This window comes from Felis catus, chromosome B4, assembly GCF_018350175.1.
Source record: "Felis catus isolate Fca126 chromosome B4, F.catus_Fca126_mat1.0, whole genome shotgun sequence".
In the NCBI taxonomy this organism is placed as follows: Eukaryota; Metazoa; Chordata; class Mammalia; order Carnivora; family Felidae; genus Felis; species Felis catus.
Genome location: NC_058374.1, coordinates 61374258 through 61398301, shown reverse-complemented (window position 1 = coordinate 61398301; position 24044 = coordinate 61374258). Strand labels below are relative to the sequence as shown.

Here is a 24044-nt window from a genome sequence, read left to right as displayed (position 1 = left end):
CACACGTACTTCTTATGGATACACAACCACAGTGAAGTTAAAAAGGCATGGAAGAAATGATAAACTACAACTTCAGAATAGTGCTACACTTTGGACAAGGAGAGAAGAGGATGGGTTCAAGGGTGTAAATTATAGCAATAGTAATTATTCCTTTTTAAAAATATGAAGCAAAAGGCAATGTCAATATGAGAAAAAATGAGTGGTGAGTACACTTGGATATTAATTAAATGAGTTAATTATTTGTAAAATCTTTAAAACAGTGCCCAGAATCTGCAAGCACCATGTAAGTGGATACAAAAATATATGCAGTATTATTACCCTAAAGGTTTGAAATATTTAATTAAAAAATTTCATAGACCTCCTATCTCACACAATTAACAAACGTTAACTCAAACTAGATCAATGACCAAAATAAAACAGCTAAAACTACAAAACTCTTAGAAGAAAACACAGGGGCAAATCTTCATGACCTTCATTTGGCAATGGATTCTTAGGTATGACACCAGAAGCACAGGCAACAAAAGAAAAACTTACTAAATTGAATTTAATCAAAATTTAAAAGTTGTTTGTATCAAAGAACATTATCAAGAAAGGGAAAAGACAATCTACAGAATGGGAGAAAACATTTGCAAATCATATATCTAATAAGGGTCTAGTACCCAGAATACATAAAGAACTCTCAGGAGCACCTGGGTGGCTCAGTCAGTTGAGTGTCGAACTAAGGTTCAGGTTATGATCCCAGCATTGTGGGATGGAGCCCTACATAAGGCTCTGTGCTGAGCTGAGCATGGAGCTCGTTTAAAATTCTCTCTCTCTCTCTGCCCCCTTCCCCACTCGCATGCGCTCTCCAATATATATAAAAAATTTTAAAAGGAACTCTTAAAACTCGACAACAAAAAGACAAACAACCCAATTTCAAAATAAGCAAAAGAAGTTAATAAACACTTCTTTAAGAAAGATACAAAAATAACCAAAAGACACTTTAAACTGCTCAATATTATCATTAGGGAAATACAAATTAAAACCACAATGAGGTAGCAGTTCACACCCACTGAGATGGCCATAACCAAAGAGAAAAAAGGAAAATACCAAGTGTTGACGAAGATGTGGAGAATTGGAATCCTCATACATTGCTGGTAGGAATACAATATATACAGCCACGTGGGAAAATAGCTTAGCAATTCCTCAAAACGATAAACGCAGAATTACCACATTACGCAGCAATTTCACTCTTACATATACGCCCAACAAAATTGAATACAAGTACCCAAACAAATACTAGTATACAAGTGTTCATTGCAGCACTATTCACAATAGTGAATCAGCACAATAGCAAAAAGGTGGGGAAATCCAAATGTCCATAAACAGATGAATGGATAAACAAAGTGTGCTAAGTGCTATATATTATATATACAACAAATTATGCAGGCATAAAAAGAAATGGAATAGTCATAAAACATAGATGAACCACAAAAACATTATGCTAAGTGGATGAAATCAGACACAAAAGGCTACACATTATATGATTTCATTTATATGAAATATCCAAAACACAGGTGAATCCATAGAGAAAGCAGATTGTGTTTGCTAGGGGCTGGGGAAAAGGGAAAATGGGAATGACTGCTTAATGAGTGCTGGGTTTCCTTCTGGGGTGATGAAAATATTTTGGAACCAGATAGAGTTCCACAAAATTGTGAATGTACTAAATGCCACTAATTATACACTTTAAAATGATAAATTTTGGGGCGCCTGGTTAAGCGTCCGACTTCAGCCAGGTCACGATCTCGCGGTCTGTGAGTTCGAGCCCCACGTCGGGCTCTGGGCTGATGGCTCAGAGCCTGGAGCCTGGTTCCGATTCTGTGTCTCCCTCTCTCTCTGCCCCTCCCCCGTTCATGCTCTGTCTCTCTCTGTCCCAAAAATAAATAAACGTTGAAAAAAAAAATTAAAAAAAAAAATTAAATAAAATAAAATGATTACTTTTATGTTATGTAAGTTTCACCTCAATAAAAAAATAATCAAAAAGAAGTGTTTTAAAAAATGTTTGAAAGTGTCCAGGAGCAGTACTTGCTACATTATCAATACTTAAAAATAGTGGTTACTATTACTGCCATTACATACATCACAATATATCATTGCAGTAATTGGTCCATAAACACAGGTAGTCCCTATGATACCTGTGATATTGACATAACTGCTTCAATTCCAGGATCTTAACCTGTAAAATTCATTTTCTTACTACAACTTTGATACTTCTATTTGTACTACCCTATCATTCCTACCGAACCTGTTATTCACCCCTATTGAAATTTCTAGTATCCCAAACCAGTCATTATTCTCTCAGCCTATCAATAACTCCTCCTTTCTAACTCCCAACTTTCTGTTAATAATGCTAAAGCTTTTGTCTTGATTTCTTCCTTGATCACTCTTTATCCTTCTAAATGCCTCTGTTTCTTTTCCATGATTAACATTGTGTGTTATACACCAATACACTCAATACATTCAATAGGTAATAGACAAACCTACCCAGGGGCCAATGTTTGGGCTTCTCTATTGAGACTAATCAATCTGAGGAATAGAAAGAAAAAGAAATGAAAAGTGAACAGATCCTCAGACACCTGTAGGAAACCATCAAGCATGCCAACATAAAAACTATGGCAGCTCCAGAAGAGACAAAGGGGCAAAAAGAATACTGCAAGAAATAATGACGAAAAACTACCCTAAGTTTACTTCCCAAAGTATACTTCCCAAAGTACACACACACACACACACACACACACACACACACACACACACACGCACAGTTCATCAATAGATGCCTTCTGGAATACTTTAAGTGGGGGGAAAAAAGTATATGCTGGTTAAAGAATCAGATCCACCTTATAATTCCCAATTTACCACCTAAACAATCTGCTAAATTATTTTGCTCAGATGAAAGTAACTATGATGATAATATCCATGGTCCTGCTATGTGAAAGAAAAATCACCTAAAAATTTCATGTATATGCTGCCTCACTTGTTCATAAGATTTTCTACTCCTAAGTACTTTGTAGGAATCACACCATAAAACATTTTGCAATCTGACTAGATTCTAAGTGCTCAGAGGATTTCTCATCAACCATATGGAAATCACTTTGTATGTGCATGACTGCGACACTGAGAATAACCCTGTGGCATTTCTTACCTCTCCTTTTTATAACAAGAGAAGCAAGATCAGTAACACCTAAATTTGGAACTATAGAAAATAAAACTCAGTACACCAATGAAGATAAAGTCTCCTACAAAAGGTTTTTGCAACAAAAGGTACTATACAAGTATCCTTAACTAATATGACTATGGAAAAAAATCACATATACTAAATAAGCAGGAGATATTTTACACCATTCACTTTAAGCAGAAACTAGTCCTAAAAAGAAATTAATAAAATATACCTCTTCTGCATAACAGACAAAATAAGTAACTTAAAATATCTAAATGCCTCATGAAAACCATCAGCAGTTAATAAACACTGTTTTCCCATTCAGCAGAATAGAAAATAAATCTTCATTTTAATTTGTCCTGTGATTCAAATGGGTGGCCCATTTAATGCCATTCAGGTTTCATAGGCTTATTTTCAATTTTTCATGTCCAATGTGGGCAAACTGTTGGAATGAAAGGTATAACCTCATGTTAAGTTGTCTTTATTAAATCCATAATTAAAATAATGATACTCTCACTTTTACCAACTATCTTCAATGATGTCTACACATGTAGACATGTAGTTTTTTTTTTTTAATGTTTTTATTTATTTTTGAGAGAGAGACAGAGTGTGAGCAGAGGAAGGACAGAGAGCGAGGGAGACAGAATCCGAAGCAGGCTCCAGGCTCTGAGCTGTCAGCACAGAGCCCGTTGTGGGGCTGGAACTCACTGACCACCGAGATCATGACCTGAGCCAAAGTCAGTCACCTGAGGGTGACCAGGTGCCCTTACCCATGTACTTTTCTAGTAATATTCATGTGAGTCCCTATCAGTGAAGCACATCCACAGATTAATGGATCTCACGTAATACCGCAACACTATCCTTACCACAATGGTAGAAGTTCTGAATTCTCATAATACAAAAGTAAAGCATCTTGAAATGATCGTGCAGATCGTGCAAATCGTACCACAAGGTTGGACACAACATAAAAGGCAATTTGGCTGGCCTCTCCATTAGCTAGGCCTTCTTTTGGTAGGAGATGCACATGGTCAATGATAACAAGGCTGGCAAAGGGGTAAAAAAGTCAGTCTTCCCCAAATAGCCGGAAAAAGTGACTTCATGCTTTACAAAACAGTGGTTACTTAGTTCATATAGTTACTCTATATGACAACAATGTGTTGGACTGAGTTATGTAAATACCAAAACGGACATACCCTTCTAAGGAAAACCACTTCGATAGAATTATTACATGCTGCATTTTAAAGTGAATAACATTAACTCTGCTCTTCATCTATTAAACCTGTAATTTTAAAAAATGCTTCCCATTTCAAAATTTTAAAAATTATATCCTTTGCTAGTAATACTAAATATATCCCTAATTCTTTAAGTAGGATTATACGTCCTATAGCTAACACTCTTTGTAAAAGTAAAAAAAAAGAGGGTACAGGTAAAGAATGTCTAACTAATTTAAAATTTAAAAATATACAAAGACATAAATTTGGATAAACATTTTACAAGTGACTGATACCATCTCATGTTGAGTTATTAATTTGCTTAATGAGTTTATTCTAAGCATCAAAATTAAAACAGATTCAGAATAAACACAAGATACACAAAACACTTACAAGAACTCAGTATTGGCAGTATAGCATATGAATAAAAGAAAATTCAGGAAGACTTGTTATCAAACCCCTGCTCTACGACTTACTATTAATGCAACCTTGGATAAATTTGCTCACTTGTATGAGACTCAATTTCTCTGGCTATGAAGTGGGAAAAATACTACCTACCTCGAAAGGTACTGGGTGGAATTCAATAAAACAACAGACAAGGAGTTTTTAGAAACTCTGCATATGCATCTATATAATGCTAGGCTCAAAGATTTCCATAATTCTTATCAAAAGAAGAACATGAAAAGTATTTCACACTACACTAAATGCATCCAGAATTCTATCTAGATTATTGGCAGCAAAAAAACAATGTATGCAGAAAAGCTGTTCAATCATTTTAGACTCTAAACCTATAAAAGAAATGGTTTGAACTAGATAAAATCTAAGGTACTCTGAGTTTCTAAACTTCTAGGATTCTTTTTTTTAATTTTTTTTTTCAACGTTTATTTATTTTTGGGACAGAGAGAGACAGAGCATGAAAGGGGGAGGGGCAGAGAGAGAGGGAGACACAGAATCGGAAACAGGCTCCAGGCTCCGAGCCATCAGCCCAGAGCCTGACGCGGGGCTCGAACTCACGGACCGCGAGATCGTGACCTGGCTGAAGTCGGACGCTTAACCGACTGCGCCACCCAGGCGCCCCTAAACTTCTAGGATTCTATCTTAAAGTGATGCCCAGAAAGTCAATATGTCGACTACCACATTTTGCTCCAAAATTTATTACGATAAATAACGCAGAGGACAAATTCTAAGAGTATCAAATAAAACAAAGAGGCAGTGTATATTAAGAATCTGAAGAGAGGTGTCTGGGTGGCTCAGTCAGTTAAGTCAGTTAAGCCAACTCTTCATTTTGGCTCTGGTCCTTATCTCACAGGTTTGAGCCAGGAGTAAGGTTCTGCACTGACAGGGCAGAGCTTGTTTGGGATTCACTCTCTCTCTCTATCTAACCCCTCCCCCACTCTCATAAACACAGGTGCTCTCTCAAAAAATAAACTTTAAAAAAAATCTTACCAGACTTATGCACAAAAATGTTTAATGTTAATTCTAATGGGGAAAGCTTAACTATAAATCAAGAACTTACAAATCAAGTTATCAAAAAATTCATGATGTAGCGAGCACTTACAATGTAATGCTACTGAAAAGAGAAAAATATAAAACAATATTTACAATTTTGTTTTTAAAATGTTTTCAGAAGAAAAAGACCAAAAGAAAAACCAGCAAAATGTTTGCAGAACTTATTTCATGTTAACAGATATGGGTTAGTGTTTTTTTCTTCATAGGATTCTTTATTTCCCAATTTTCTACTATAATCTACTATGATTTCCACAATGAAAAAAAATACAATATTCATCCATGCTAAAATAGCAAACTAGAGGCTAACAAAACTTCCCCTATCTGATAAAAACTGTTTACAAAAAACCTAGAGCTAACTATTTAACGGTAAAAGACTACATGCCGTATCTACTAAGATAAAAAAACAAGGCAAGGATGCCTACTCATACTTGTCCTATTCAACATCATACTGGAGGTTCTGGCCAGTGCAATCAGACAAGAAAATGAAATACAGCTGACCCTTGAACAACTCAAGGGTTAGAGGCACCAACCCTCTCACTGTCAAAGATCCACATATAACTTTTGACCTAATGATGATTTTAATTGTAAATTATACCTCAATAAACCTAAATTTCAAAGGACACAGGACATGCCCTTTTGAAAATTACACATCAAATTAAATGAGCTACCTCCAGTTCACCGGGTTTGGGGGTGGGGGTAAGACAGTGAGGAAACCAAAAAATCCTTAGAAATATTACAAATTAAAAAAATCAATTTACCATCAAGATTTATCAATAAGAACAGATACTGATACAAAGAATTAACCTAAAAAGAGTTGCCTTTTTTAAGTTCTGTTTGAACAGAAAATAACAAAATTTGATTAGCTAACAAGACCAAAGGTCACAAGCAACAGGTTGATAAAGGAACATTGTGATTATGAGCCAGAATTCAGAAACAACTTACCTAACATTTCACTTGCAATTTACTAATGGAAATGGTCTCATCCAGCCCAATGCACTGCTACCCCAACTTCTATTAAGAGAAATACAATAAACTTTCAAATAGCTTTCTTCATTTGTAACAATCCTATATACTTTATAAGTCATGTATCTACAAGCTAGGGGTGCCTCTTACTTGGCAAATTCCTATTTATCCATTTAACCTTCAGATCAGCTCATTAGTAACCATCGTTCTTTCTTTTTCTTTCTTTACTGTCACTAATAATAATAATAATAATAATAATAAAGTGCTGTCCTGTCACTAAAAAAATAAGTAAGTGCTGTCCCTCTCTGATGACTCTGCAGTTTCTTTTTTCTGGTGTAAGTATTAAAATGATTACAAAAAGCTCTAAAAAGTTTTGAGCTGATTACTCCAATAAGAAGATACATTTTCCCATGTAATAAAAGAGGTAAATTTTAACTTTCATCACTTTGTTTTATGTTTATTCCATTTGGCTTATACTGTTGCTAGGAAACCAATTCATAATAAGATTTCCAAGCACACGGAACAACCCTAGCCAGCCAACTTTGTAACCAGGGCAATTGGCGACCACACAATTTACTGGCTAGCCAGCACCACACAGGTGCGCTCTCCCTGGCATCCCCCTTGCTCTATTTACCTAACAGGTACAGGAAGTACAGCCAAATCCTTCATTGCAACAGAAATTGTAGCACAGGGCAAATGGGATGATTAGAAGTGTAGAACTCTCTGATGTCAGAGAACAAAGTGAATCTATTGTCACTCCCTGTGGTCCCACCCAACTAAATATTCTGGGTATTTTGTCTTAAATTGTACGGTGAAATGTTAGCCCAACCCAATCATTCCACCAGGCAGCATTTAAACTACTCCCAAAAGCCATCACCAACTACCGCCCGGATAAATATTTGGAGAGGATGGTGGTATCAATATCTGCACAGTTCAGAAGGGAAGGGAAGTAAAAGAGTCGGAATTCTTAAGGGGACGCTGAGTCACCTACAGCTGTGGCCAGGATTTCACCCTCCAGGAAATCAGGCTCTGCCCCAACTCGCATCATGGAAGCAAGTAAAAGTAGCAGCAACACCATCCTACCAAAAAAACATCCAGCTCTACTTTTAATAGGGTTACCACTCCTTAAAGTGAAGCCAGAAATAGATTTCATGTCCAAAGCTTTCCACCACAGTATACAACTTGGGCAGACGGAAGAAACATCTTTATTGTGGGGAAAGGGGGCGCACTTACAGGGATGAAGGATGCCTCACCACTTGGAAAGTTACTGGCTCCTGCCGTAACCTCAAAATGCCCCTTGTATGGCAACATGTGGCCCAGAGTATCTATAAGGTAATGTGGCTGACAGGTGTTGTAGAGCTTTTACGCCGGTGTACACAACGAAGCAGAGGGGGAAACATAAATCAGGCGCCATCGGTGAAAACTTGGCAAGGATCTAAGTCTCTGTTCGGTGGGAGCTTCGGTGACACAATAATCACGTGCACTTGTCCGTAGACGTTCGGAAATATTGGATTCTGGAATGTACAAGGGCTGAAACCTGCCGGCAGAGCAAGTACCGGTTGGCACTCAGGGCCGAGGCAGCAGGGATCCGTTCCAGCCCAAAGCAGGTCACACCTCCAACTCCCGGTCCCGGCCACCTCGGAGGGGAGAGGCCGGAGCTAGCGAGAGGCGGAAGCCGGGCCGCGTTCCCCGCCCGCGCCCAAGCCGCCTCGGGCGCGCCCCCGCCTCACGCGGCCCCGCCTCACGCGGCCCCGGCCCCCCAGACCCAGGCCCGGAAGGCGAGCTTCCATTTACCTGCTCCCCGCTCTGGCTCCCGCCGCCGCCGCCTCCGCGCCGCTCACCCAAACAGCCAGGTGAGCCACCCCAGCAGACGGCCCCGCAAGCGCACACCCGGGGCACGACCCCAAACCCGTCGTGGAGGAACGCGACCCCAGCCACACAAGTTGGGATAGCCCACGCACCACCCGGCTTCAAGCACCTCTGCCCCCGGAAGTTGATTTCCTCCAAGGCCCGCCCAGAGCTGCGCTTGTCACTCAACGCCAACACGCGCGTCACGTGACCCGAGCTGAGGGCCCCATCTTCAGAGCCACGCCTCTAATGGCTTGAGTAGTCCATGGAGGGTTGCCTTCTGAAAGGGGTTGACGCAGAAACTACCTCCTGTTGATTATAGCTTCTCATTCCTCTAGAATGACGGACGCAGTTCCTATGCCTAATGTATGCAAATAAAACCATCCGCAAAATGATACTCCCATCTGGGATTCTGTAGGACTGTTCCTGAGAAACGCCTGCCTGATGTTTTCACCACCTCCAGGCAGAGTTCAATAAAAACGAACTTAGCCAAATGCCTGACAGGTAGTAAGTGCTCAAGAAACAGTTGACTGGACGACTGCTCCATTTCTTCTCTGCATATCTGAACACTCAAGCACCGGAAGGCACCTAAACCCAGAGCCTCTCCAGACCATATGACATCAGTCAAAGACTCTGCTTGAGAATTATTTTTGTTCTTGGCCTCAGCTCCGGATCACAGCAACTTATATATGCCATCTCTGTTTCAGAGACAGTTTATTTTCAGCTGCCAAACCACTTTTTTCCAAGCCTTCAGTCAAATAATTTCTCCTGAAGAAAAAGAAAAGAGAATGACATAACTGTCAGGGTTTTATTTCAAAAGAAGAGTGGTTATATAGATTTTTTGTGTGTGTTCATATCAAAGTGTCAATAACTGTTAAAGAGGAACAGTCAACTAGCAAGTCACTTGTCAATGATTCTTCCATCTTTGACATGGGAGAGATTTGAAGAACATTTATTTAGCAATTTTTTTTATTAAATGTCTACTTGGCTTACTGGACTAAGTTGTGGCAATCTGAGAATGGACCAGATTTCATTCAAGATGTTTGCCTTCAAGGAGTTTATAGTCTAGTGGGAAAAATAAACAAGTAAAATCTGGGAACTTTAAGCATAAATCTCTGGAACATTCATAGTCATTGTATAACAGGAATTCTTTAACATTTTGGATGTTATTTTCTCATCTTTCCACTGAACAAAATTGACTCAAGCCTTTAATAATCTCTGCTGTGTACTTGCAGTGGAAAATGTCAACAAGTAATCCTAACAATTCTCCAGGAAGTGGAGGCTCAGGTGGTTAGTGAGTAGTCCCAATATTGAGCTCAAAAGTCGGTCTTCTACATCCATTTTTTCTGTCGTGTGTTTCTATCATGAACACGTTTCCATTATAGCAGATTGATGCTTTCTTACCCAAATTTATTTACCTATCTACTAGACCATGAAGTCAAAGACCACTTTTCATTTGTATATCTGTGAGTCTGCTTCTTATTTGTTTTTGTATATGCATCAATATCATAGTATTTAGTGATTAGAAGAAAGATATTCAATAAATGCTTCTTAAACCAAGTACAGTTACCTTTATATCATTTTGTGTCTCATCCCTTTCTGCTGGAAACCTCAGATGAGTTTCTGAGAGTTTTCATTGATATGTCTGTATGTTTCCTCTGTCCCACTTACTCCAATATTCAATATTAAACAGACTTACGATAATAATAGAAACTAATACTTATTGAACATTTGCTATGTGCTGGCATAATTATCTTATGTGACTGGCTAAATATTTTGAATCTACTATCTAATTTGCCATAACATTAATCCTCCAAAGTAAGTATATTAATATATTCACTTTTTAGATAAGGATAAAGAGTTACGGAGAGTAATTTAACCAAGTGGTAGAGCAGGATCCAAAGCCAGGCCTGCCCGATGAAAGGATTTGTTTATTCACCACAACACACTGCCTCTGCTTTTCACATCATTTGTTTATCAGTGGATCCAAATTTCACCACCTCCATGAAGTCTTTCCCTCCCTCACATAGTAATCTGTACTTTTTCTTTTTTAGTCTAAACTCAATGGTTTTTAGTATATTCACAGAATTGTGCAACCATCACCACAATCAACTTTGGAATATATTTATCACCTCAAAAGGAAATCTCGTACCCTTTGTCAGTCACTCCCCATTCCTCCCACTCCCTGCCCCTTAGGCTTAGACAAACACTAATCCACTTTGTATCTTTTTAGGTTTGCCTATTCTGGACATTTCATATGAATGCAATCATGCAATATGTAGTCTTTTGTGACTGGCTTCCTTCACTTCACATCATGTTTTCATAGTTCATTTAACCATCCCTCAGTTGGTGGACATTTGAGTTGTTTCCACTTTTGGGCTATTCAAATAATGCTTCTACAAACATTCATATACAAGTTTTTGGGTAAACATAACATTTTCATGGATATATATACCTAGGAGTGGGATTGCTGAGCCATTTGCTAATTCTGCTTAACCTTTTGAGAAACTACCAGATTGTTTTCCAAAGTGAAAAACATTTTACATTCCCACTAGCAATGTGTGAAGGTTCTAATTTCTCCATAGTCCTCTTCTTATCTCTTCAAGAACTTAAGTGTACTAGAATTTATCCCTCTGTTACATTAGGACTTATGACTCTATTACTTTTCAGGGTATTTTTCATAAGCCATCTTGTATTATTATTTACCTTTGTAATGTATGTATTTGCAGGCCCATCACCCTAATAGATTATGACCTTTTGAGATGAGAAACATGGTTCCTGCCCTCAAGAGGATCAAATTTGGAGAAAAAGGTAGATAATCATATCAAATAGGGTGAGAACAAGCACTGAAATCAAGTTTATTGTTAACATATGGAGGAGGAGCACCTCATTCAACCTGCATTCAACAAGAAGTACTTCTCAAAAATGTCAAGCTCAAGACGAGTATTGAAGAACCGGTAGGAATTGGCCAAGCTAAAAAGAGACAAAGAGGGCTCCATACACAGGCACATATACCTTTGTATGTGTCTCCTTGCCTATGAACTGTAGAGGTAAGTATAGTATGGAGGTTGGTATAGTGGAGGCAAAGGTGGGAATGTGTGGGAATGTGACAGGAGAAATGGGAACTGTAGATGGGTCAAGAGGGTTGGAGAATTTTATAAACTGTGAAGGAGTTTGAAATCTATCCTGTAGGCAATGGAAAACAAATGGATTGTTTAAGTGGGGTTGGGGAGAATTACTTTAGCAGCAGTGTGCAGGTTGGATTATTAGATAGGGAACGGGTTTTTCTCTGGAAAAAGAGGGAAAGAAGACTGATAGAACAACTAGAATGAGGAATTGTGGAAAGCCCGAGTAGAGGTGGTACCCATGAAATTGGCTAAAAGGATTTGAAAGGCATGTAGGCAGCAAAAACATAGGAAAGAACTGAAGGTGTATTCCTGGTTTCTGGTGCTATTCAAAGAGGTAGGGGATTCAGGAAGAAGATGCTACACTTGCTGGTAAGAATAATGAAACACCACAACTTAGTCCTATTGCAGTTTATATGCAGTTGCGGTCATCCACAGAAATGAGATGGATGTCCACCTAAAAGCTGGTCCACATTTCAAGACTTCTGATGCCACACATGCACCAAGAGGATGTAAAAAGATTTATTGGTCATGTAATGAGACTTTCTAGGAAGAGCAGGGTAGGTTTCCCAAACAAGTCCAAAATGGCTGGGAGAAGGGTGGAAGGAGGTTGGAAGAGAGACTGGCTCTTGGGGGTTTTATGGTGGCTAGGGCATGGTGCTAGGGTGAAAATTCCTACGTAGGGGCCAAGGCTTGTGTGGCTTGAATTTCCCACTGGCACCAAAGAAGGGAGCACCCAGGCTTTCTCATCAGCCTGCACAGATGTCCGGCAAGAGGGAACAGATGAAGGCTTGAAAGTTGTCAACCTTCAAACACCAAATATGGAGTCAGAGTCTTTACTACGTATGTTTAGAGTTTAGTTTCATTTTGTTTACTCCAACAAGAAAATAATGTAATTGTTGTATCTTTATATGCTTTGAAAATGATTGTAGCGGATACTTGCCTTCTCAAAATCTATTGCACTCTTCCCACACTGTGTGGCACACACCTGAGAAATTTGGGTGGAATTAACCTCACCTTTATCCCAAAGTGAGTCTAATCAGGATAACCCTGACCTATGATGTTCCCTTAGCCACATATGGTTTGGGATTGAGCACCAATCATAGGACTTTTGCCCCAAAATTGTGTAGTATGGCTCCCTCTTCCTCTCGATGTGAATGAGAAAGCATATGATCCTTGTTGCCGAAGGCAGTCATTTTGTGACCAAGAAAATGAAAGAGAAATGGAGCTGAAACCTTGATCAAATAAACAAAGATCTATAACATTGTATATAAGCAAAAGGATGTAAAATACAAACTGTGAAATTTTTAAATAAGCACTTTTCTGGCCCCTTTCTCTTTCTATACTCGATTGTTCCATTATGTGAGCCTTCAAATCAAACCAGCATGGAGTCTGACCGTTTTGCTACTCTCCTCAGTATTGAATACTGAATAGTGTATTGAATATTGGTTAAGTCAGTTTGAATTTGTTACTATTATACTTTCCCTCAAGATACTTTCCTGTACGTAATGTGATGTAAATGTGCACATATGTGTTACTTAATTTACTTTATCCCCTAATGGTTGTCAGTTGCCATAATCTAGATTTCCCACCTTAGATGTATTCAGCTGGCATTTAATCAGAAAGACTGCATTCCAAACGTAGCAACCATAAATGTTTCTGCTATCATATCTTCCATTAACACCTGAGGCTTTGCTAATCAATGGATGTGATAAACAGGTTTTCATAAGTGAAATTAGGGGCTCTCTATTAGCATAATGGATGTTATAAATTGACTCTCATTGATGAACCAGTGGTGTTCATGATACAAAGATTGAATAAAATATTTCAGAGACAGTCCCTACCTTGCATGACCAAGGTTATAAGAAGCTAGCAAACTCCGTAGTCTGCACTTTTAGGAACAGCACCCTTCAGACCCTCAAACAAAAAAATGTCTAAAATCCTAATAATCTTCAGTATGCCAACGATGGAACAGTTTAATTTCTGCTTAACTGGAGGAAAAATCACACTCATTATGGAGGTGACTGGAGACATCACGCTTATTATGGAGACAAGGAATAAATTACTGTGCCCTTCCCTCCCGACTGTAGGTTCATTTTTTAGAATATCCCCAATGCAGATGTCATTAAACTGAGATCTTGGGATGGGCCGTTAAACTAAATTCGGACTGGCAGAGTGTGAAGGGCTACTAGTAAAGAGAAATTCCAAGATATAAAAACTTGGACTACACATGGTCTCTGACCATAGTTACTTGCCTACAGAAGCAACAAGAAGCAATTAGTTCAAAAACCTAATATTAGCAGGAAGATATATTATTAAATAAACCTCAAGCCTGACTGATAATAGCCTGTGACTATTTAATCTTAAGCCTCAGACTTCTACATTCAACCTGATAGGAAATAAGCTGCCAAAATAGTGTAACCTCTTAAAAAGAGCATCTTCCCCCAATGACCATCTCGGACGGGGCCATAAAGAACACCGAGAGCAAAACAGTACCTGCCAAAAGAATCCATACCACTGCTATCCAGGAATCCTAACTACTCCTGTCTACAGATTATGACAAAGATCAGTGACTACTATGTAATGTTTCCAGATATACCCTGTTTAATTGGGAGTTTTCACTGCAATTACTTTGTCCTTTCTCTTTCATTGAATTTTGCATTTGTTGTCAGTAGGTGACTTGTCACTGGTTGCTAGAGCACAAGGAACTCCAGATGAAGATATAACACTTTGCAGAGACAGAAAGAAGATGCTCACTAATTACAGTGGTGGTGAGCAATAGGGTACACTACAGTGGATGTGGCAGTTGTTATCCAAACATGCATTTCACTCTGCCCCCATTGTGTAGTATTCAGATATATTGGATGAGCTTAACCCTAACCTTTTCCACGGTTAGTCCTAATTGGTGGAAGCCAGAAGTTACTCCCAAACCCCTTGCCACCATAAGTGGGGGCAGGCAGACCCAGTCCCAAGTCAATCATGGCATTACCCTAACCAGAAGAATTGCTTCAGGGATCATCCAATAGGCACAAAACTCAGGACCAATGTTCAGTGCTTACTGGAAGGAACTTTCTGTCTTCCTGAGAATCCAAGCGGAAAAGCGTGCAATTCCTATTGCTTTTAATAGTCATCTTGTGACCATAAAGGAAACCAGTCTGAGGATAAAAACAGATACAGATTATAGAACAAAGATGATATACTTCAGAGAAATGGAGCTGAAGCTTTGATCAAATCAGTTCTAAAGCTTCTCTCACCTCTATAGGACTTTTCATTTACCCAAACAATTTTCATTTATCATTTAATCCAATGTGAATTAGGTTTTCTGTTACCTTCAATCCCAAGAGTTTTAACTGGTAGAAAGATTTTGTATCTCTATCTTCATATTAAATGTCAGAAAATGAATTGCCATTTTCTTAAAATGGGAGTTTTTTCCACCTTCTTCGCTTTCCCTTTGTCTATGTTCATGCCAGAGTGAGACTGAAAATGATGTACTGTCCCTGAGCAGTTCTTTAAGATTCATATGATACTCAGCTTTCACATTAATCCAATGGAAACTATTTCAGATATGTTTTTAGAACAATATATATAAAATATGGAAAGAGTACACTAAGAAAGTCTTCAATCAGGTCTCTCCTCTAAGCAGGTCTCTTATGAATTCTGTGCAGCATCTAACCCATTTATGAAATCTCCATTATATAGGAGATACATGATCTCTCACTTCACACTAGTTTGCAAGTTGTCATTAGCCACCATTTTGGTTTGCACAGTTTGGCTTGATTCATAACTGGGCAAAAATCACTCCCTTAATGTCTAAAAAACTTTTGCACAGTGAAGGACACCATCAACAAAATGAAAAGGAAAACTACTGAATGGGAGAAGATATTTACAAATGATATGTCCCATAAAGGGTTAATGTCTAAAATATATAAATACCTTATACAACTCAACACCAAAATATATATATATATATATATATATATATATATATATATATATATAATTAACAAATAAGCAAAGGACCTGAATAGACATTTTTTTCAAAGACATACAGATGGCCGAACAGATACATGAAAAAATGGTTAACATCACCAATTATCAGGGAAATTTACAAATCAAAACTACAATGAAATATCACCTCACAGCTATCAGAATGGCTAGTATCAAAAAGACAAGAAATAAGTGTTCATGAGGATATGGAGAATAGGAGCCTTTGTGCACTGTTGATGGGAATGTAAATTGATGCAGCCACTGTGGAAAACAGTATAGAGGTTCCTCAAAAAGTTAAAAATAGAAGTGCCATTATAATCCAGCAATTCCACTTTGGGGTATGTATCTGAAAAAAAAATGGAAACACTAATTGGAAAAGATATATGCAGTCCCACTTGTTGCAACATTGTTTATAGCAACCAAGATATGGAAGCAACCTAAGTGTCCATCAATAGATGAATAAATAAAGAAGATGTGGTACACATACATAAAGGAATATTACTCAGCTATAAAAAAGAATGAGATCTTGCCATTTGCAACAACATGAATGGACTTAGAAGGCATTATGCTACATGAAATAAGAGGAAGACAAATATATGATTTCACTTATATATGGAATCTTAAAAAAAAAGGCAGGAACAGATTCATAAATACAGAGAACAGACTGGTGGTTGCCAAAGAGTTGGGGGTTGGGGGGATGGGCCAAATAGGTGAAGGAGATAATGAGATACAAAATTCCAGTTATAAAATACATAAGTCGCAGGGATTTAAAGTACAGTAGAGGGAATATAGTCAATAATAATATAATAACTTTGTATGGTGACAGATGATAACTAGACTTGTTCTGATTATTTTGTAATGTACATCACTTTGTTAAATCACTATGTTGTATGCCAGAAACTAGGATAAAATTGTATGTCAACTATATGTCAATAAAAAAATATGAACTTCTTCTCTTATTATCTCAGTGCCTAATACACAAAAAGAAGCCAGCATTTCATCCATGTAATCATTATAATAAATTAATAAAAACTAATTTACATAATGAGTTGCATTTAACTATGTACTCCAAATGATAACTCAGAGATGAAGCACATGTGTCCACTCTACTTCCTTTACTCTTCATTATATCCTTAAAAAGAAAGCATCAGTGGAATGAAACTGTCTAAAAACATTAAAAATCAATGCTGGAATCTTTTTTATATTTTAGATTAATTCTAACACCTAAATTATTCACATAACTCCCAATGCTTAAATGTCACATCTCTGGCTGCTAAACAGTACTTTTTATGACAATATTGAAAAATCAAAAAGTGAGCTAGGTTTTGCATCTATATTAAACCATCATATTGCTTCTTTAGAAGTTACTCTACCACTTTTGCAGATGGAGCAAGCAATACTCTGGGCAGAAAGCCATGTGAGAGCTGCTACAATAAAGATAAATTGAATTTAAATTAAACTTTTTCAAAAGTTTTGGTGCACCACAAAATTAACACATCATGAGAAAACTCTGAAGTTTGAAAAATGGAGTTTGAAAGACCATGGTCGAATCCCACTCAGCATTCTCCCCACGCAGCATTCTCCCGAGAATTGATCACTTTTTTAAGTTGATCAGGAAAAGCCAAGTACTGCATATGAACAGTGGAAGGCCCTTCCATTTATTTCTCTTTCTTTAAGTCTTGGATATCAAATAATCCTAATGGTAAAGAGAATCCCATGTCCTTATACCAATCTGAAAGTTGTCCCTATTGGAGACCAACTCTGCCTGTGCATTTCTTACATTGTTACTGCAGGAGTACTGGCAACAATTTAAATTATAAATAAAGGAAAGACTAGTCAATTTTTCCTTTGATAATAGTTTTCTAAGTTCAAAAGCATAGTTATAAGGATATAAAGTTATGAGGATATTAAAGCACAGGGTGTATGAGACCTGAAGTTGTGTAAATCTGTTTTGGGGAATAAGCCACAAACCCACTGCTTTTTTAGGGGAAGAGGTGAATATACTAAAAGCCAAGGTATTGTTTTGCCTGTTATTCACATTATAAGTTTTTGTATTATTTTAACACATTTATCAGAATCTTTGCTTAAGATGTGTCTTAAACCCCAACATAATTACGATAATTTGCCTAATTTTTCTACCCCAAATTACAATGTAACAAATGTTAACAATGCCTTTAAATAATAGTACCTAAAGATTAAGTAACAATAAAATTAGCTTTTACCTCACCAAAGTTTTTTTTTTAGTAAAATTAGGTTTATGAGATACCCAAAATCTAGATTCTTATGAAAATACTTGATAGGCTTTTGAGTAAAATATGGATTATATGAGTCCTGTTACAAAGAGTATGAACAATGGTATGCTCTGTTTTCCAGTAAAATGTTATAAATCCTTGATGACTATGTGATTATTGCATAGGCAACATGTCACCCAAGTTTATAATAGCATGAAGATTTATTGTTAACAATCTATAGTGACATGAATATGCTTTACATTCAGTACATGTAAATGTAAGATCGATAGATAGCTCCTAACTATATGTATTTGAGACTACCAACCACTGTCTCTTTACAGAAATTCACTCCCCCATCAACTTCAACAAAATTATTCTCTGCGGATTCTCTGACTTTTCAGACCAGTCTTGCAGTCTTCATTCCAATTCATAGGGTCTCCCTTCTTCTTTATCCTCCACTTCAAGTAGCTGTTCCACAAGTTTTCATCCTTTATTCTCTTCTCACTCAGATTTAGCCATTCTCTGTGGTTAATTTTTTCTACTGTCCACCAACTTGATCTCCTTAATGCATATGATTCTGGAATACACTGGCATCTTCTGTATAGAGTCTTCTCTCACTCAGCATACATTAATGCATTCTACATGTCCACAAAACTCATGCATATTATCCACCTTTGATCCCATGGAAGTTTTTTTTTAACTCTCCAGCCACAATTATCTCTTGAGTTCAGAATATACCTTACAGTTGCCTATGAGATATGCACCTAGATGTCCCATAGGCAAATTACATGTTCTACAACAAACTCATTATCCATCCTCCACAAAACCTTTCTGTTCAACCTCACTTAATTGCTTTTGTACGGTCTGCATTAGTTAGGACACTAGTTTAAGCAATTTTAACAAAGGCTGGAAAATAGTGACTTAAACAAGCAAAGTCTTGATTTCTATTTCACATGCAAAGTAATCCAGGGCTGGTCTGGTGGTTCCATAGAGAGCCATCACCCCCTCCTCACATCTTGTTGCTCTCCCAATTTTTAACACATGGCTTTTTTTGCATGGTCTGATTGACATGCTCTGGCTCCTGCTATCATGTCTGCATTCTAACTGGCAGAAAAAGGGAAAGGAGGAAGTAAAGGTAATACTTCTTATTTTTAAGTGGATGGCACAGAAGGCACACATTTGACTTCAATTTGCATCCCATTGGCTAGAACTTTGCCATATAACCATGCTTAGCCACAGGGGAAGCTGGGAAATGTTTGGTTTTTTTTGTTTTTTGTTTTTTTGTTTTTTTGTTTTTTCAGCTGGGCAGCTTTTGTGCCCTGCTAAAACTCAGAGATTCTGTTACAAAAGAGGAAGGGGATAATGTATTCTGGAGAACAACCATCAATCCCTCTCACATCCAGTACTGTAAGAAACTCTTTGACCCTCTTTCCTCTACTTCCTTTCTGCTACTGCTTTGTTGACATGTATTTGTTCTTCCCATGTATATGCACACTTGGTTTTTGATGCTGTAATCTGAATGAGATGGAAAAGAATGCACTCACAAATCATTGGCTATGTACTGTGTACCTAAGGCTGTATTAATTCACTCTAACAAAGTGGGTTAACTCTAACAAACAACCACCTCTGGCACCATCAGTAGCTGTGATCAGGGATACTACTTGATTGAGCTTGAGATAGTCTATGGTCAACTTCCAGGTGCCATCCAGTTTTTGGAGGAGCCAGACAAGTGAATCAAAATGGAGATATGATGGGCCCACTACCTATGCATTCTTTAGCAACTTATTCTAGGCTTTGCAGGCCATGCAGTTTCTGTTGCAGCCAGTGAACCCACTGTAAGCTAAACCTTGGACAGAACTCTATTTTTTAAATTGCCTTTCATATGCTTCCATTCTAACTGGGGGCCCTTGATGATGTGTTAGGCTTCAATTTTGCTGTGATCCTAAAACTGCTTTAAAAAAAATAAAGCTTATTAATTTTTTAAATTAGAAAGCCCTATAGGAGGAAAAGGTGTCAACATCATATACACTAATAATCAAAGTCATTTTAAAACAAGCCTTTTAAATTCTATGACCCTGGTGGTTGTTTTTCACTCTTTGGTTGGTATCCATTAAAAAAAAATTAGACATAAGAAAAAGCAAAAGAAGAACTTATATAATAGGTTATAATATTGTGTTAATTCACACATAACACTATCAGTTTCCCTGTTTGATTTATGAATATTTACTTTATTCTATAAGGGTTTACTATAATGAAAAATACACAATATATCCTGTTTGATTAAATGGTTACTAGGCAGAGTTGGTAGCTATTTAATCAAAGCCTGAGTAACATTATTTCTGTGGTGAAAAACAAATTTTGTTTATACCAGTTCTCCTCATGGTACCTTTTCAGTCACATAACATACAACAGTACAAAGACTGGGCTTAAATACATCTTACATATATGATTAATACTTAAAGCTTTAAAATAAGTATTCACCAGTGTATGATATCATGGGAAACATAGAATTTTGGAGGTTAAAGGAGCTTACATGCTATTTTATTTAAACTTCTCTCTGAATTCATTTATCCCTTCACCCACATTTAAGCAACAATTCAGCAGAAACCAGTATAAAACCTCCCACAGAATGTTTTTTTTTACTTGAAAGTAAAATAAATTAACAAGAAGTAAAAACTAGTTTACTTAATTTGCATGTAAACAGCCTCAGAAAATTAAAAGATTGAGAGTCAAGAAAGGATTTTAGTTTAAAGCAATTTAAACTTTCAACTACATAATAAAGAACATAAGGAAAAATTATGCTTTCATTTTAGAAGGTTAGAATGGGCTTCTAAAGCAAGGTCAGTTTCTTGGAGTTTGAAGAGTCAAAATTTTTATTAAAGGGGACTTTCCTTTTTTAAACAAGATTAGCATGCAATCAAACAAAAAGATGGCACTATTCCATGTTTCTGAGAGTCTTTTTATTTCTTCTTCAGAAAGGCAATATCCACTTATTTTAAGATTACCCATTACTGGCATCATTCATACAAAATGTAGTTTCCCAAAGTTAAGAATAAGGTGAGAAAATAACAAACGTCATTGCATACAAACAGCAAATACAGTTGACTGCAGAAACCAATGAAACACCTCATTGGTCACTGGGTTATTTGTATCCTTCCTAGAATATGAGTTTTGAGCATTTCCATGTCTGTTCTGAAACTTTTAATTATCCCTTTTAGTCATGGACAGTATTTGGTCAGGTGGTAATGAATAAATGAATAATATCACCCAGCAGTATGGCAGTATTAATATGGTCAAAAGCCAGATATACTTGCTGTCCTTCCAAGTCAAATAGTACTTCTAATGCTGTTAAGTTGGTTATTTGGTTTTTGGCCATCTCTTTAAGAATAAGAAAGCTCTATATTTTTATAGATAAAATAGGACTTGTTAATGAGAATGTAGAAGAATTTAGCATGGCAATTACTAAAAGTCCATTTTCCTTACAAACTGAGGAGAAATTTTTTACCATTGTTTTCATGCAATGCTAGGGGATATTTGAAGATGCAGAGAAAGGTCATGGTGGAAGTAATAGTAATTTTTTTTTTTAATTCTTGGTTTAGTAAAACTCATTACAAGTATTCTGGATCCATTTTTGGCTAAGTGAAGAGGAAAGTTTTACCAGCTGATGGCCGTTTGATGACCTACATGGAAAGAACTGGTAGACTCAGGAGAGCACAATTGAGAGAAGTGATCACATCACAAAATGTGACATCATTCTTTGGCACCAGCTGGCATCCTGGACATGGAGAGTGAGTTATATTCTCAACCCTGAATTTTCCCCTCCAGATTACCCTTGTGGCTCACCAGAGGGCAGTGTGCAGTAATCGGCCCCACTGCTTCCTGCATTGGATGTCTCCTATGGGACAATGTCAAATAATCAGGACCAGAAATCAGGCAAGACAATAGATTATGGAAGTTGTTTTGTTAGACTTGTTGTATCTATTCCCCCTACATAGAATTCTTAATACTGAGAAATTAATCAATCACTACATGAGACATAAGGTAATGAGCTTTTAGTAAATCCTGTGTTATAGTTTCAGATTTATGACAATAGTCTTGGGATTACTAAACTCAGTTCTCCTCTTTAGACTCACAAATGCATAATATTATTCAAATGTGAATAAATTGCCTTCCTTCACATGTCTCATACCTGAATTCTCAAGAGTTTTCAATCTTATACACAATTGAATAATTCACTGAATACTTTATTGAACAATTGGAGTGTGGGATATAACAAGATAAAGCACCTATAAATCCTGCTCAAAATGAGCTTGAAATCTATCAAGGGACTAAAGTGTAAGTGAAAAATTAAATACGTGATCAGAATTGTACAAAGCAGGAGATACATATAAAATGTTATGAAAATTCAGAGGATGGAGACATGAAGGCTTTTGGGAAGGGTTCAGAATCTCAGCTGAATCTTGCAGCTGAGGCAAAATTCTTAGACATATTGAAAGTGATAACAGCACATCCTAGATAAAGAAAACATTATGGATATGGCAGGTTAAAGGACCTATGAGCTTAAGAGAAAGTAAAAGGTAGTAGTAGAAATAATGCTAGAGAGCTATATTGTGAACAAGGTCCATGAGAGTATTGAATACCAGGATGAGATGCTCCCAAAACTGAGCTGACAATGGGAAGTTGTAGGAGCGGACCTAAATTAGCACTTGCCCTATATACTAAGAAAATTGATCTTACAGTATTGTGAGGGATGGATTAGACAAGTAAGAATCCAAAGGTAGAGGGTTGAGTTAGAAGGCTATTTCAATAATCCTGCATACTTTGAGATCGAAAATGAGGCAAGTAAGAGTTTCTGTAAAGGTAAAATTGGCATGAGTTAAAACCTAAGCAGATGTGGGTGGGGTAAAGAGAAAAAGAAGTCAAAACATAGTTTGAAGTTTTGAGCTGTGTGGGAGAATGACAACTTCATTCATTGAAATATAGGACACAGGAGAAGCAGGCTTGGGAAATAAATTGATAGATTCACCAAAAATCTTACACTATGCTAGTCAAAATCTTTATGAAGCTAAATACTCACTTTTCCCTGTTCTTTTAAATTAATTCAGATACATTTGGAGGAGTCATTGCTCTTGAAACCCCCAAAAGTCTACTCAAACAACAAATGCTTATTCAAATGTTTTGAAATTTATAAATGTGAAATTTTAAGAGGAACGTATTGAGCATGCAGGGTTAACAAACTTAAATTGCATCATTATGTTAAATGGGGCAAACTTCAAAGTGTTCTCCCACCACTGAGGAAAATAAGGTTTGTTACACTTATTGTTGCTAAAAATTTAAGAATACCATAATATCACCAAATGGTGAATTTGTGCTTAATGAAAAGGAAAGAATTGCAACCTTTCACTGATGCAACCATATTCTGTGCATTTTTTTTTCTTTTTAACAGAAAACTATAATACAACACTTAAAGGAATCAATAACAATCTGGTTGAATAAACAAAAAGAACTAAATATGACTTCCTTTAATATTTTTAGAATTTTTTTATGTATTAGCTGAAAAGCCTGTGGTGGAGTCTCATTTGCCCAAATACATTGTTATATTTTTGCCCAACTCTGCTGACAGTTACAAAACCCAGAAACCAAGCTGTGAAAGAAACTTTTCCAGTTGAAGCATCTGCTTTTGTTGAAATTTTTTCAATCATATAGGAAGTTTTGTAGTTGCCTTGATCTCATCTGTTAGTTTTTCTACTCAAATTAAATAAATGACATCATAAGTGGCATGGACTTGTTTCTTAGCCACCAAAAAAAAAAAAAAAAAAAAAAAAGGTCTAGTAGTAAATTTTCCACATTTGACTTCTATATTCCTCATTTGACTTCTATATTCCTATCTTTTACTCTTGACCCTTGAAATACCTGCTAATCAAATAGCTCTTATCCATACTTGGACACTGCAGCTTTAAATTTTTTTCTGTGT

General features: G+C 37.0%; 1 protein-coding gene and 1 long non-coding RNA gene across 16 annotated transcripts in view; one reads left to right on the top strand and one right to left on the bottom strand.

Moving 5' to 3' along the window:
• CCDC91 (coiled-coil domain containing 91) overlaps positions 1–8827 on the bottom strand; it is a 389726-nt gene extending 380899 nt beyond the window's left edge. For 3 of the 13 annotated variants that reach the window (XM_019834749.3, XM_019834753.3, XM_019834752.3), the window contains exons 1-3: positions 8674–8820; positions 8113–8416; positions 6859–6927 (exon numbers count right to left, since the gene is read on the bottom strand). Coding sequence is in view for 2 of the 13 variants with exons in the window: in XM_019834752.3 (XP_019690311.2) it covers positions 6859–6865 (7 nt within the window). In the remaining 11 variants the exon portion in view is untranslated. Of the gene's footprint in view, positions 1–6858; positions 6928–8112; positions 8417–8673 lie in introns of all 13 variants that reach the window. The other 10 variants (XM_045061603.1, XM_045061601.1, XM_045061604.1 and 7 more) reach the window with 5 other exon arrangements.
• A 184-nt stretch (positions 8828–9011) lies between these two features.
• Positions 9012–24044, top strand: part of LOC109501506 — a 32023-nt gene continuing 16990 nt past the window's right edge. For 2 of the 3 annotated variants that reach the window (XR_002159615.3, XR_006600616.1), the window contains exons 1-4: positions 9012–10193; positions 11457–11777; positions 21670–21858; positions 23176–23375. This is a non-coding gene — a long non-coding RNA (uncharacterized LOC109501506). The remainder of the gene's footprint in view (positions 10194–11456; positions 11778–21669; positions 21859–23175; positions 23376–24044) is intronic. The other variant, XR_006600617.1, reaches the window with a different exon arrangement.